Source organism: Cyprinus carpio, chromosome A18 (assembly GCF_018340385.1).
Source record: "Cyprinus carpio isolate SPL01 chromosome A18, ASM1834038v1, whole genome shotgun sequence".
NCBI classification, from domain to species: domain Eukaryota; kingdom Metazoa; phylum Chordata; class Actinopteri; order Cypriniformes; family Cyprinidae; genus Cyprinus; species Cyprinus carpio.
In genome coordinates this window covers 16,374,625-16,391,132 of record NC_056589.1, presented here as the reverse complement: position 1 = coordinate 16,391,132, position 16,508 = coordinate 16,374,625, and the positions used below count along the sequence as shown (strand labels likewise).

Sequence of the window (16,508 nt, the reverse complement as noted above, 5' to 3'; positions counted from 1 at the left end):
ATAAATAATTGCTTGGTTGTGACAGGTTTGTTTCCACTGATGGCACAATCCCATGTCGGACCCCTCCCATTCATCCGAAGTACGGCCCAATAGACAAGTACCAGTCTTTACCAAAGGCTGCACGGCAAAGCCCATCAACTGCTCCCCATCAGTTGCCCAGTGAATACAAATATTCCCATGACCGCAATCACTTCCAGATGACCCACAGCCACATCCAGCGACCCTCGACGCATGACAACACCGTGTGGCAGCTCTACGAATGGCAACAGCGACAGCAATATCGCCACGGTAGCCCCACCGCCCCCGTGTACACTCCCGCTCCAGACTACTCCACAGCCGTATCCTCCACCAGAGTCAACTCTGACATTGCTCGCTCTATTTCCGTGCCTCCAACCCTGGCTGACATCCCTCCACCCGGGCCTCCTGGGTCCAGACTGCTGTCTCCACGCAGAGTCCACACACCTGCAGAACGCGTTACAGTCAAACCCCTGGAGGACAGGCCCACCGTGGAGGTGCCACCGTCAAACTCTCCTCACCGTCTGCGCTCCTATAAGGTCAGTAGGTGACATTAACAACCACTCTGCTTATCCATAACATCACAATCCACAGTAGTAGTATTTACAAGAAAATCTGTGGGATTATGAAAGATTTTGAGGTTAAAAAAAAGTCTCTTATGCTCACCAAGGCTGTATTTGATTTTCCAAACATACAGTAAGATCAGTAATATTGCTAATTATTACAATTTAAATACTTTTTTTTAATACCTATTAAAATATAATTTATTTCTGTGATGGCAAAGCTGAATTTTCAGCAGCCACTCAGTGTCACATGATCCTTCAGGAATCATTCTAATTAGCTGATTTGGTGCTTAAGAAACATTTCTTATTAATATCAGTGTTTAAAACAGTTAATTAATTTTGTAAGGAAAAAAAAATATTTAATATTAATTTAATGCATCCTGTTTAATATTAATGTAAATTATTATTTAATTTAAAAAATTATATGAACCTGACCTAAGCTTCTAAGCATTTGCAAGGAACAAAATGTCTGGCAGTAAGATTTAAAACTCTCCTTTAAAAAGAGAAGTGGTCGAGTCTGAAAGAAGCATGCATTAGACTAGAGACATCATGATGGATCTTAATACTGCTCAGAAACTCTTGATCAAATAACACCAGCCTTCAATGTTTTCAGACTGGCAGCATTAGTCCATCTGTCTACAACAGAGTTGTAATTCAGCATGAATTATCAGTAGTGTCTCTATAATGGAACGAGTGCCAGGCTCAGAAAGTGCTTGAGTGGGATGATTTATTTTCTTTACTTAAAGTTCCTGTGTGTGTCCTTTAAAAACCTTTCATCTCAAGTTAGTTTTTACCCAGCAGGCAGACATCCAAATGATGACTTAAAACTTGGCTGAATCCATGGTGATTATTAAATCCAAATATGTTGTATTTCAAAAGTTTTAAATTATTAAAAGTATATTTTGGTGTGTACTGTCCTTTTTTACTTTTATGTACACTAACATTTACAAGTCTGGGTTCAGGATTTTTTGTTTAAACATATTTATACTTTTATTCAGCAAGAATAGATTAAAGGGATACTCCACCCCAAAATGAAAATTTTGTCATTAATCACCATACCTTACCCCCATGTCGTTCCAAACCCGTAAAAGCATCATTCGTCTTCGGAACACAATTTAAGATATTTTCGATGAAAACCGGGAGGCTTGTGACTGTCCCATAGACTGCCAGGTAAATAACAGTGTCAAGGTCCATAAAAGGTATGAAAGTCATCATCAGAATACTCCATCTGCCATCGGACGTGCTATCTGGGTTATATATATTTGTTTTCTTTACTTACAAAAAGTGTTCCCGTCGCTTCATATAACCCAGATTGCACGTCTGATGGCAGATGGAGTATTCTGAAGACGACTTTCTTACCTTTTATGGACCTTGACACTGTTATTTATTTGGCAGTCTGTGGGAAAGTCAAAGGCCTCACGGTTTTGATCCATAATATCTTAATTGTGTTTTGAAGACGAACGGAGCTTGTACGTTGTTTTGGACCGACATGGGGGGTAAGTGATTAATGATAAAATTTTTCATTTTGTATCCCTTTAGTTGATCAAAAGTGTCAGTAAAGACATTTATAATGTTACAAAAGGTTTCTATTTTAAAATAAATTCTGTTATTTTGAACTTTCTATTCATCAAAGAATCATGCAAAAATTTATCATGATTTCCCCAGAAATTTTTTTTCCATCATCGATAATAATAAAAATGTTTTTTGAGCACCAAATCAGCATAATGGAATGATTTCTGAAGGATCAGACTGGAGTAATGGCTGCTGAAAATTCAGCTTTGCCACCACAGGAATAAATTACATTTTAAAATATATTAAAATAGAAAACAGTTATTTTAAATTCTAGTAATAGATTACTTTTTTTACTGTATTTTTTGAATAAATAAATGCAGATAGTGTTATTATAGTGTTGCATGTTGACGAGCACATACTGAAAGACATATTGCTTATGTCTGTTTTTTGATTTAGTATATTTAAATGCATTCATCTCTTTTCTTTTTATTTTATCCTGCTGCAGTCAGCCACAATAGAGAGACGCTCAATGCCTCCATCCGGCTATATCACACACACAGTCAGTACACCCAGCCTGCATGGAAAAACGGTAAGTTTCTTTCTGGAAAAAATATTTAGTGATTACAAATAGTTTGAAATGAGATTTGAAGGTTTATTTTGTCTCTTTTGTGCTGCTGTAAGATATCAGCAAAGTGGCATAAAATGACAACCAAAAAACCTCTGCTGGTGGAGCCAGTCCTCTTTTCATGGCTCTTATGGGCGCTCATGTAAATAATCTGATCACATAACTCTCTCTCTCTGCCCTGATTGTACCCTCACAACCTATGGTCCAGCCGGAGGAGCTCACCCTTCTCCTCATCCAGTTACGGAGACACCAGGCCATGATGGCAGGTGTGCGCAACAATGCGCTGGCCCACCTCCAGCAGTTGTGTCCTCGGGTGAAGGTCAGGAGGGGCTCGGCCTGCCCAGCTAGCGTGCCTCTGCTGCTGTTATTTACCCCGCCTGGCTCTCTGTAGCTCCGTTGGCTTTGTTACATGATGCTTCTTTGTATTGCCCGCCTGGCATGTCATGCTTAGGGGCTGTATCTAGATGTCCCACCGTTGGCATGAATTTCATATGTAAATGGTCTGAGACATTAATGCCATACTACATGAGTATGCTTTCGCTGTTGCTCCCAAACATCATAAATGCAAAGATCAAAATTGTTTGCATGCATAAAGTAGTAGGTGTACGCTGGAGTCTGTGCAAACCTTATCTGAAGTTCTGGTTTGATCTGGTTGTAGGATATGCGTAGATAATTTCAGGAGTAACGTCATAATAAACATGCTTTGTTATTGGTAGTAATAATATGTTGCTCTAAGCGTAATTTGCTTTGTACTGAATGCTTTGGCATCAAGGACTGTGGTAAAGGTAAACAAATATTCTGTAACACTTTACAATACGGTCTCATTTTTAACTAACATGAACTAACAATGGGCAATATATTTTTTGCAGCATTTATTAACCTTTTGAAATGTTATTTCATAAAATGTTCATGTTAGTTCACAATGCTTTAACAGATACAACAATTGATCATTAGTAAATGTTGAGATTAACATTAATAAATGCTATAGAAGTATTGTTGATTGTTATCTAATGTGATTAACTAATGTTAAACAAATGAAACCTTATTGTTAAAAATATTACCAAATATTATTTTGTTTCTAACCTAATATCAAAGTAACACAATCAGAAAAAAACATTTTCTTAATCTATACTTTTGTTTTGTTTTCCTGTAAACATCCCTAAACAAACATAAATTTACTTGAGAAGCAAAATTACATATTACTATATATTAAGACTTATTTTTGCTTTATGCTTAGGTTAAAGCTTAAAACCTTTTTTTTAGGTTTATGCTTAAAACAAACACTAATTGCTGCCAAAGGGGGAAAAAAATGTTTTATGAAATATAAAGTGTATTCTCTTACTACTGTAGCTTACAAGACATAGCTTCTCAAGTAAATTTACACTACTGTTCAAAAGGTATGGCTTCAGGGCGACTTATGAAGAAATGTATTGATCAAAAGTGAGAGTAAAGACATTTATAATGTTATAGCTTTTTAAAAAATAATCGATCAATCACAGAATCAGCATATGAAAATGATTTCTGAAGGATCATGTGTCACTAAAGATTGTAGTAATGATGCTGAAAATTCAGCTTTACCATCACAGGAATAAATTACATTTTCAAATATATTAAAATAGAAAAAGGTTTTTTAAATTGAAACAATGTTTCACAATATTACTGTTTTTAATGTGTTTTTTGATCAAATAAATGAAGCCTTGATGGGCATAAGAGACATCTTTTATTAAAAAATATTATTATATTATTAAAAAAAAATTTTTTGAGGTGTTGTGTATAATATGTTGTTTGTTTGATGTAAATGCGAACAGTGTTCAACAATAATGAGTGTGATATGTGTAGTATGTCCCAAAGTTGGCGTAATAGGTGCATAGCCAGCTATTGCTTTAATGCTAGTGCGGTGTTAGCCTAAAGTGTGTGGTGGATAAATGAAACAACTGATTAGTGTTAATTAAAGAGTAGAAGAGTGTCAATTGAAATATTTCCCTTGTACTTACAGGCTGATGACACATACATGCACTTGAAGAAGGACCTGGAATATTTAGATCTGAAGGTGGGACCTCTCCATTTCTGTCTCTCTATTCCTGTCTTACCTTCTGTATTAACACACTAACACAGCACAGAAACCTCACTTGAGGCAAGGAATCAAGAATTGGCTTTATTTCAGAAACTGTTTATATTTAGTATGCTAACTTTGTGGCATAATCAGGAATTACATGGTTTTAGAATGGTAATGGTAATAGTAATGATCCAGTCAAGGCTGGTCCTCCTTTGACTGTAACTGTCTATCTCCATTTGCCACAGATGAAAAGTTTAGAGCCATTGATCCTCATGGTTCACAGTGTGTTACAAACCTGCACTGCGGGGGGTTTGAGACCACTCTGGAACGTAAGCACTGTCAGCATCCAGAGTGTCCGCGTTGCCATTGCTTTACACGGTGCACATAGCTTTGTGTGGCACAAGCCTGGCACCTGCACGCCTATCCTCCCTGCCTTTTGTGAGTGATATGTTGTGCTGTGGGTATGTGTGAGACGGCAGGTCTGGATGGGGACGGGCAAGCTCAGTGCATGTGCAGGGAATGACCCACATTTAGCCAGCTGATTCGCCAATGCATTCTTTTTCTTTCTTTATCAAGCTATTTATCTCATAAGGTCCATCAGTATGATATCTAGTAATCGGTCTTATGCGGTAGAGTATTCCTCTGAAACTTCCCTTATGACCTCCAGTATCAGCGTTGGGGAAAATACTTCTTAAATTCCTCTTGAAACAATTATTTAGTATTTAGTAATAATTATTTATAACTTACTAGCTTCACTACAAGCTGCTAACAAAAAGTAGCTAACTGCATCGAAGGGGGCAGATATGATTTCTTAAAAAAAGAGCAAGAGTTCAAACAAAATCAATTAGTAATATAATATTAATAAATAATATAAACTAGGCTAACAGCATCCAATTTAATTTAGAAATAATACAACTAAACACTGTAATTTCTATACACTACCACTGAAAAGTTTGGGGTGAGTAAGGTTGAAAAAATACTTTTATTCAGTAAGGATGCATTTAATTCATAAAAAGTGACAGTAAAAAACTAATGTTGCAAATGATTTCTATTTTAAATTAGTGCTGTTCTTTTGAACGTTCTATTAATCAAATAAACCTGAGAATTAAGATTATTTATTAAGGAGCACAACTGTTTTCAGCAGTGAAAATAATAAGAAATCAGCGTATTAGAATGATTTATGAAACGTAGTGAAAATTCAGCTTTAAATATAAATTTCCGTTTTAAATTGTAAATGTATATTTTTAATAAATTGTAATAATAATTCACAATATTACTGTTTTTCTACATTTTGATCAAATAAATGCAGCTTTGGTGAGCAAAAGAAATTTCAAAGACATAAAAAATAATTATACTGACTTTTGTAAAGCAGCTTAACTAAATCTACAAAAACAGTGGCAGAAACTTTTTATTGCTAAAATATATATTATAATAATTACTACATATCACCTAAGATAACTGCATATCACTACAAAAAGAAGACCTAAAATGCTGATTTAAATGATTTAAATATGTTTTTGATCCAGTTCATTTAAATGAATCTTCGGCATGATGGTATAGATTTAAATAGCTTTCACAGCACTATTTGAAAGAGAAAACACATTCAAGCTTGGCTGCAAGGCTGTGTGTGAAATAATGCGCAAATAATAAGTAAGTGTAGGTATGTTTTTTTTGATACTTAATATGATTAGTAGTTTTTTTTTTTTTTTTGTTTCCTCCCCTACATCGTCCAGTTCATCGTTGTCCAGAGCTTCGGCCGTTTCTTTTATGAGTTGACCGTGCAGCATTTTCTGTGGAGCCCTTTATTTTAGACATGCATTTATGTCCCACAGCTGCATTCTGTTGGCATGAAGATCGTGAGACAACCATCTTGCCAGTGTGCTTCCAGTAAAGCTTCAGCTCCTCACATATGTGCATTAGAAATGAAGAATACTGTCTCACTGTGACTTTCAATACAGTGTCCATTGTATTGTGTTGGTCTTGCTTTGCTTGTGTTGAATAGATGTGTTTCTGTCTCTGGAGCTGTAAGACAAGGAGCCTTTATCTGTGAATTGTTTATTAGGTGAGTGCGACAGAGACTCTGAAAGGACGGCCGGCAAAGCCAGTGAAGGTGGCAGAAAGTGATGTAGATGTGAGTATATAGGACAAATCAGTGCCCTAACCCAATTTCCTTGTCTGAACTGGTCCATAATGCTCTGTTTCCTACTGCAGGTGACACTCAGTCGGTTGTGTGAACAAGACAAAATACTGCAAGAGCTTGAGTTCAGACTCAGTGGACTCAAGGATGATAAGGTGAGGCACATTTTCCAAAGAAAAGCACGGTTGCTTTGATCCTTTGTCAGTGTTAATATCTTTGTTCTTTCTTCTAGGACAAGCTTGAGTCTGTTCTGGATGTGTCCCACCAGCAGATGGAGCAGTACAAGGATCAGCAAGCTCACGATGAGAAGATGGCCTACCAGCAGCGACTCCTTCAAGAGGACCTGGTGCATATCCGAGCTGACATTTCTAGAGTGTCAACGGTGAGTATATTACGTGATGCAGACCTACACAGTGCTATTCCTACTTCCTATTAATGCATATTGATCTGAAAAATATGGTTTATTGGGGATTAAGGTTTATGGTGATGCAATTTTAGAAAAACAATTTCAGTGTGTAGTTTTGTTCTGTAATTTAACATTATAAATAATATAATATTAATATCCATTCTCCAAAACCACTTGGGTCACAGCTAATATGATATGCTATAATATTCGTATGTTTGTATTGTTCAGGAGATGGAAGAGAGCGTGGGTGGACACAACCTCACAGCAGGTTGGAGCAGTCAGTGGAACAGCTGAAGGACGTCCTGCAGACTCAGATGAATCTCTGCACATCACCTCAGGTCTTTTTTTCTTAATTATTTTTTTTTGTTTTTTGTTATCATGTTTTTCTCTCGTTTTTTTGATCTGCTTTTTTTTTTTTTTTTTTTCATTTTGATATATAATATGCAGTCACCTTTTATATAGTATATGTTTTTTTTGTTTTTTTGAAATACTATTATTATGTTTTGTTCATATTTTAAAGTAGCTTTTAATTCAAAATTAATTTTATTTTACTTTATTCTGTAGTTTTTGTTTTTTTAGTGCTGGGCAACAATTAATTGTGATTAATCGCATCCAACATAAAAGTTTTTGTTTACATAGTGTGTACTGTGTATATTTATTATGTATATATTAATACATAACATGCCTGTATATATTTAAGAAAAATAGATTATTTAAATATTAAATATATTTATATATAATATAAATTATATGAATATAGATATATACATGTAAATACTGTATTTACACATATATATATATATATATATATCTATACTATATATATATATATATTATATATAGTATGTGTGGTGTGTGTGTGTATAAAATATTACAAGATAAATATAATAAACACATATTATGTAAATGAAAACTATTATTTTGGATGCGATTAATCATTGCTTAGCACTATTTTTTTTTTGTTGTTGTTGTTGTTTTTATTAGGTTTAGTTTATTTTGCTCAGTTTATTTTAGTACTTAAGTTTAAACTACATAAAAATTAGATTTCATTTAATGTTTATGGCCTGTTCACACCAAGAACTATAACTATATCAACATCCACACCAAGGCACGCATGTTTATGATAACATTGTTTATCATAAACGTGCGCTGCAGTTATGTCATATGCCTCTTTAAATGCTCAATGGCTTTAAAGTTAGTGGATTTTGATGGGCTGTCAATGCTTTAAAAAAAAGAAAAAAAGTGCCACTAGTGTTATTAGTTGTCTTTTACATTTAAATAGATTTTTAAAACTATATTTTTATCTAAGTGTATAGGTCATAGGTAAGATTTCATTTACCTTTTTCAAAACCTTGGCAGATTAGCATTAACCTTGATTGTTTTTTTTCATTTTTTTTTTTAAAGCTGTGATTTATGTTTATATGTACTTGTGGAATTTATCTGTGGTCATTGTTCTGTCTGTTTTATTGTTATGTTAAAATAAAATAAAGCATTAAGAAAAGCAAGAAAAAAATCATATCGTTATCGTTACAGTTATCATCTTTGGTATGAACAGGCCTTTATTTTATTTCAAGTAATGAAAATGTTTTATATAGTTTAAGTAATAATAATCCTGACTAGAAATAAAAATAGGATTTGAAGACTTTTGAATAGGTGTGTTTTTGTTCTCAGGAGAAAAATCAGTTGAGGAGGGAGCTCTGGAGGATAGAGGACGTGATGACTGGACTCAGCTCATCCAAAGAAACCTTCAAAATCACCATAGACTCAGTGAAGAACCCAGGTAAGAATGGACAAGTTAGATAGGGTTAATAAACCTACTACAGAGCATGTTCTTTTTAATATGTAACTCTTGCTTTTGTTTCCAGAGAGAAAACTTGTGCCTTCAGTGACAGAGTCAACAGTGCCTTCTCGGTGCATGACCCCGTCCACAGTCGAGGTGCGGTCACCCCGGCGCAGTCTTACCTCCAGTCCGTTATCACTGCCCTTGGACAATGAGGTTTTTCAGCATCCTTACTCTATGCCCAGATGGGTATGTGTTACTTGACTGGTGCTATTCCTAAAATGATTGTATTGTAACTAATTAACAATGCCTGATGGTTTACTCAATTGTGTAATTTTGGTTTTTAGGAAGAGGATGATGCTCCACCCAGACCACCTTTGCCCCTCCTCTATGATGAGGACACACCCCCTGTTGTCCCGCCTCTACCTAAAGAAACAACGGCCATCAGACACACTTCTGTCCGTGGCCTCAAACGACAATCTGATGAGAGGAAACGTGACAGAGAAAGCAGCTATGTGAATGGAGACTGCAGGGTAATAAACTCACTCGTGAAATTCATTGATATTGTCAAGTTTATTGTCATCAGTGTTGTTATTGTTAACTAAAACTATTAAAATAAAATTGTTTAAGTATATGTATAGATGAAAAACTTAAAAATAGTAACTAAGTGAAATAAAATTACTAAAACAAAAACTGGAAGAAAAAAATTAATAATGTAATGGCATTGGAAAAAGTTTTTAAATAATTACCTTATACTTTATCACCATCCATGTGACAGTAATATTTTAGTCTTTGCATTGTGATTGCTTTGCAGTAAGGATTAAATAGTTTAAAATGTTTGTGCTTTAGGTGGAACTGCGGTCCTACCTGAGTGAACCAGAGCTTCCTGGAACAGGAACAGATCAAGTGGACCCAGGCTACTGACTCTTCAAAGAAGAGGTGAAATATTACTGCTTTTGATCATTCGGGTTATCTTTAAGACACATGATGCTTATAGGGGTAAAATGCCATTTAACAAGTTGTAATACCAGTCTACCTGAAAAAATTAACCATTTTTGTGATCACTTAGGCCTGTCAGGCTCCTCTTCCAGAATAAACCAGTACGGTGTGACTTCCTATCACTGAGAGGAGATTCCAGCATTATCGACAACAGTGAGCACCTGATTACTGTAGACAACTGATACTTAATTTAATTATTTATTCATATTTAAATATATTTATAATTTATTATATTTAATACAAAAATGGAATGTAGAATATTTAATGTAGACAGACTGACAGACACAGACAGGACCGACAGACACAGACAGACAGACAGGACAGAACAGACAGATAGACTAGACACAGATAGCAGACATATCAGACAGATGGAAAGACAGACAACAGACAGATAGAGAACACAGACAGACAGACAGACAGACTAGATAGACAGACAGACACAGACAGACAGACAGACAGACAGACAGACAGACAGATCATAGAATGACAGACAGACAGACAGACAGACAAAGACAGACAGACAGATAGGAGACAGACAGACAGATAGACAGACAGGACCACACAGATAGACAGACAGACAGACAGACAGACAGACAGACAACAGATAGGGAGACAGACAGATAGACAGACAGACAAACAGATAGACACAGACAGAGAGACAGATAGATAGACAAGATAGACAGACAGACAGACAGACAGACAGACAGAAGAGACAGACAGACAGGACAGACAGACAGATAGGACACAGATAGAAAGCAGACAGACAGCCACAGACAGGCCAGACAGACAAACGGACAGAAGACAGAACAGACAGACAAACAAACCAGAGACAGACAGACAGACAGACAGACAGAGAAGACAGATAGATAGATTAGATAGATAGATAGATAAGACAGATAGACAGACAAAACAGAGATAGATAGAGACAGACAGACAAACAGACAGACAGACAGACAGACAGATAGACAGATACAGAGACAGACACAGACAGACAGACACACAGACAGACAGACAGATAGACACAGACAGACACACAGACAGACACGACAGACAGACAAAACAAACAGAGACAGACAGACAGACAGACTATAGATGATAGATAGATAGATAGATAGATAGATGGAACGATAGATAGATTAGATAGATAGATAGATAGATAGATAGATAGATAATAGATAGATATAGATAGATAGATAGATAGCTAGATAGATAGATAGAACATTGTAACAGTTGTCCTCGTGCATTGTGGAAATAAAAAATTTAAAAAAATAAACTAAAAAAGCTAGAAAAAGCTTCTACATGTAAAATGTTCAATCTTTATCCTGTGACATGTAGGAGAGACCAAAGAGTGCCTTGGAGCGGCTGTGTTTGGGAGAGTATCAGCCTGATCACCTTCCGCAGAGAGGGAGGATGAGTGTGGAGGAGCAGCTGGAGAGAATGAAAAGGCACCAGAGAGCTCTAGTGCGCGAGCGCAAACGTAACATGAGTCAGGGTGAGCGACAGTTCGTGAGCTCCCACGCCTCCACTCGACCGACCAGCTGTGGCCCAGGATCAGTACGTTACTCCCTCCCCAATAAGCACAGGGACCTTCGCTACGGCCCTCCCCGATAAGGCCACAAAACACAAAGCTAACATGCTAACACACTTTTTGCCCCATGAACAGCTCAGCTTTACATTAACAAGCCATGGGTGGGAAAGGTCCGTGCTGTGGGTGTGTTTAGGGATTCTCCAGAATGTGGACAGACGCATGAAGTTGTTACGGTCCTGCAATGGACTCCTGGCTTCTCCTGCACAGACCCGTGAATATATTTGAATGTGAAGAAAAACGGATAACATCATCCCTGACTGCCTTTCTGATCTCTCACAATGGAGTTGAAACATTTTTTTTTTATGCTTGTTTTCTCAAATGTTAATTCACTAAATTATTTATTATAATCTAAATATATTTTCTGAAATAATTTGTAAAGCTATATATTTTGTATGAACATAATATGGTGGGAATTATTGACCCTGTTGCCTCGTATTAACCACAAATTAATTCTTGTTGGTAATTAACTGGGTATGAAGGGAATTCTGTGTGCAATCATTCTTAATCATCATCTCCTATAGAAGAATAAATCAGTGAAGTGCCTCTTCATTCTAACCCGAACATCAGTGTCAAAATCCTGCTTCAGCTCAAACACTCTGAGAATGATTTCAAATTAAACTATGGAGTGCAACAGTCCCATCCACTTGGTTTTCAGGGGCTTTGGTTCCAGAAGTAGTTTAAACCATTCATTTTTTTCCCATAGGGATTCCCATTATTTTACAGTTAGGCCATGTTATATGAACCAAACCAACCAACTTTAAAGTGAATTAAAGTATTACAAACTACAAACTTCTTTGCAGAATCGTGAAAAATAAAGTTTTTCCCCAGAAAATTGTTTCAAAATATGTTGAAATAAATGTCTTCAACAACCTTAACAACCCTGTAGCTCACAGTAGGTCTATCTTTAACATTTATCTTCAACAGTTTATAGGTTATTGTTAAAAATCATGTATGTGATTTTTACTTTGGAAACAGACTGTTGCACTCTATTGCTCATATAATGTTTGCATTAGTTTTTTCAATTGTTTTGTTTGTTGATTGCTAATGGTAGGAAATAACCATTTGAGTAGGACCATTATGTCTTGATTAGCAAGTATTATTGCTGAGTCGGTGGCTCAAAAAGAGTGTTTGGCCCAATCAAACACTTAGCCACCTTTTAAATTTACTGCAATCAGAGTAATCAGCAGGAACTGCCTGATATTTGGGTTTTCTTTGCTCAAAATCGCCTTTGTTTTTTTGTGTTTTTTTTTTATTATGCTGCACTCAAAGGTGTTTCTGCTGCTTACTTGCTCTAAAGTCTTTCACTGACTCAGTTAATGAATGCTTACATCAATGTTGAGGATTGCATTTGGGAAACACATTTCCATTCACGCACTTAATTCAACTGGAAACCCATGCAATAATCAGTTCACATCGTTTTTAGAGAGTCACGCTGGACATTGCCCCATTGTCTTGATTCCTGGGACAATTAACACCACTCAGATGTAAATTATGAACAGTCTTTATCAGATAGTTATAACTGCTATCAGCTGTATGTCTAAAAAAGAGGATGAGAAAGAAATGGCCAGCAGTTAAAAACTACAATATTCACAGTATAGTTTGAGTTATCTTAGAAAAATATCTATTCAATCTACTAGCACCAATTCCAGTTTGGCTCACTCAGTGAAAATTGAAACTCACTTCTCTATAAATCATGATGTTTTATTGTTGTTTCTCTAACAGCTGCCGATGAGAGGGGTGTAACTTTTTACTAACCCTAGTTTCAAACTGACAAACTTGACATCATTATCAACTGATACAGACTTTCCTCTTAACCGTTAAAATCCCACACATGAATGTCTTTGTATCTCTGTAGATATTTTGGCAAAAAGACCCCATGAATTAAAATTGTTTGTCTGTTAGCTTCGAGGCTATCTATATGCAGGTGTGCTCTTAAATTTAACTTTAAGCCCAAATGTACAATTTATAGGCTTTCACTTCTTGAACACAGACCAAAAATATTAATGATTTTTTATCAACAACAACAACAAAAAATCTTTATAGAGTGAGAATATTCCTCAAACCACTGTACCACTCTACTGTACCACCTGACTAGCAATAGCAAGAAGAAAATCAATTCACAAGGGATGAGCTCTTTAATATGCCCTAGCATATTGTAATGGGAAATACTGTACACTTCCATTCAAAAGTTAAGGCAAGATTTAATTCATTTATTTTTTTAATTAAGTCTCTAATGCTCACCAAGGCTGCATTTATTTTATCAAAATACAGTAATATTGTGAAATATTAGTACAATTTAAAATAATATTATAATTATATTATAATATAATTCAAAATGTAATTTATTCCTGTGATGGGAAAATTCAGTGGCCATTACTCATTTGTAACATTATAAATGTCTTTACTGTCACTTTTGATCAGTTGAATGTGTCCTTGCTAAATAAAAGTATTAATTTCTTTTAAAAAAAAATAAAAATTACTGACCTGAAATTTAGGAAGAGTAGTACATCAATGCATGACAAAAAACTGCACTGGTCAAGGCATTTCATGGGGTCTTTAACCACACCAGCATCTTCATCGCTGTTAACATGTTTGTCAGTAGGCAGTGATGTTGTATGTTGTTATATGAACTGTATACCGTGATAAAAAGAACCATAATTAAATAACAACAAAACTGTGATAGCAAACTAGCTGTAAGACAAATATGATATTGTCAGTACATCAACGTCTGAACTCCAGTCACCTCTTATTTTCTTCATTTTCTAATGTTGAAGTTTGCACTAAAGGCACAAATAAAATTAGAATTCTTTAAATAATTTTGTATTCATTGCAGTGTGATGTATCTTTGACAACTGAGTTATAGAGTGTATAAAGTGGGTAAATGAATGGATGGTTTTGCATGGTTGTTTAATTGTTCAAGTTGATTGTAAGCTGTTATGCATGTATAGATGTGTTCAACTACATAATTCTACAGCATGTTTATTTGCATAATTTGGTGATGGGTGTGATTTGTAATAGTGGCACAATTGCCTAATGCTTGTATGTAATTGTCTTTTTTTCCCTCTTATCATTTTCTGTCTCTTCACCGATGTGTCAACAAAACCAGGTTTAAATTTAAAGAAGTAGTTTATCCAAAAAGGGAAAAATTGCTGAAAATTTACTCACCGTCAGGCCATCCAAGATATAGTTGAGTATGTTACATCTTTTAAATCTATTACATCACTTACTCACCAATGCAGTGAATGGGTGCCGTCAGAATCAGAGTCCAAACAGCTGATAAAAACATCACAATAATCCACAAGTAATCCGCACGACTCCAATCAATTCATCAGTCCATCAGTTATCGTCTTGTGAAGAGAAAAGCAGCGTGTTTGTAATAAACAAATGCACTTGGAAATTTTTTACTTCAAGCTGTTGCTTCTGAGTCCTATATCTGAAATATTGCTTTCTCCAGTGAAAAACTCATCTTGCCGGAATAGAAAGAGAAATATGCACAGATAAGCACTGTTTACGAAAACAGTTGTAAACAAATATGTTGGTGATTTTTGATGTGAGAGAACAACAGGATGAATCCTTCATTGGAGGACTCATTATTATGGATTTTAAACTGCTATTTTGATCCGAAGTGAGAGTTTAAAGTTAAAACGCCTTAATGCTGGATTTATTTCTTACAAACATGCTTTTTGCTTGACAAGATGTTAATTTATGGACTGGACTTGTGGATTGTTTTTATCAGCTGTTTGGACGCTCATTCTGACGGCACCCATTCACTGCAGAGGATCCATTGGTGAGCAAGTGATGTAATGATACATCTTGGATGAGTAAATTTGCAGCTAATTTTCATTTTTTGGGGGGGTGGACTATTCCTTCAAGTGCAGGAGAAACTACAAACACATTAAAACGACTGCCAGTAAGACTTTGTTACTATCATTTGATTTTCCACAAGCTGTTAACTAAAGATATTTCAAATAGCTTGTTTGGACCAGTTGATCTGCCACCAATATATAAGTTCACAATTAATATCAGCTCCTTTATTCATCTTTTTATTTGACAAAGATATTGTGTGTCCAACCCATATGAGGTTTTATATACAGGATCAAGGCTCATTTCCAGGGGTATTAGAGTGTGTGTTGCATATAAGCTGTATATTGTTGTCTTCGCCCTAATTGCGATGGGAAAAAATTGATTTGCAGCAACCAGAACAGGCCTTACCTGCTGAATCACAGTGTCTGGGATCAGATGAATGGCTGACTGTTGAGGCCCGGCCAGTGAACATACAGGAGCTGGAGCTGGAGGCGGAGTCTGTGGACTTTGGGTTCGATCTTACTCGAGAGGTATAGTCAAATTATAGTGATTTGCCGACATATCAAAATCACCTGATTCAATCCTTCCCAGTTGGGTTTTAACCCTGTAAAGCCTGAAGTATGAAATAATATTCCACCAAAAAAAAAATTTTTTTTTTAATTAAATATCATCTTCCTGAGATATATAATTGGGAGACATAGAGTTACTGATATTTACATGCATTTTAAGTCTGCTATGCGGTTATAGATTTACATTATAAGCCATGAGAATTTCATAATAATAAAAATGATGTATGGATATTTAAATAAAGCTAAGTTGTTTCTATCCAGTAAGTGTTCATCTTGAAGTATTATAAATATAAAAGTTATTCTTACATTTACTTTATAAAAAATCAGTAGAGTTCAGCACAAAAACATGTACCACAACCTGAATCAGTTGCTCAAAAATATACTGTAAACTATCAATCAGACGACCAAAGGTATGTAGTAGATTATGCATAACAGCATTTTCAGCAAAGTTTTG

The 16,508-nt window shown here is 35.5% G+C and overlaps 1 protein-coding gene across 1 annotated transcript in view; it reads left to right on the top strand.

The window, feature by feature from the left end:
* Window positions 1-16,508, top strand: part of LOC109064015 (pleckstrin homology domain-containing family A member 7-like) — an 85,594-nt gene that overhangs the window by 68,588 nt on the left and 498 nt on the right. The window contains 17 exon segments of the mRNA XM_042775812.1: window positions 26-554; window positions 2,596-2,679; window positions 2,924-3,034; window positions 4,712-4,765; window positions 5,017-5,100; window positions 6,834-6,902; window positions 6,983-7,063; window positions 7,141-7,294; window positions 7,555-7,652; window positions 8,986-9,094; window positions 9,180-9,343; window positions 9,442-9,627; window positions 9,944-10,013; window positions 10,016-10,033; window positions 10,164-10,246; window positions 11,429-11,647; window positions 15,875-16,015. Coding sequence (XP_042631746.1) covers window positions 26-554; window positions 2,596-2,679; window positions 2,924-3,034; window positions 4,712-4,765; window positions 5,017-5,100; window positions 6,834-6,902; window positions 6,983-7,063; window positions 7,141-7,294; window positions 7,555-7,652; window positions 8,986-9,094; window positions 9,180-9,343; window positions 9,442-9,627; window positions 9,944-10,013; window positions 10,016-10,033; window positions 10,164-10,246; window positions 11,429-11,647; window positions 15,875-16,015 — 2,254 coding nt within the window.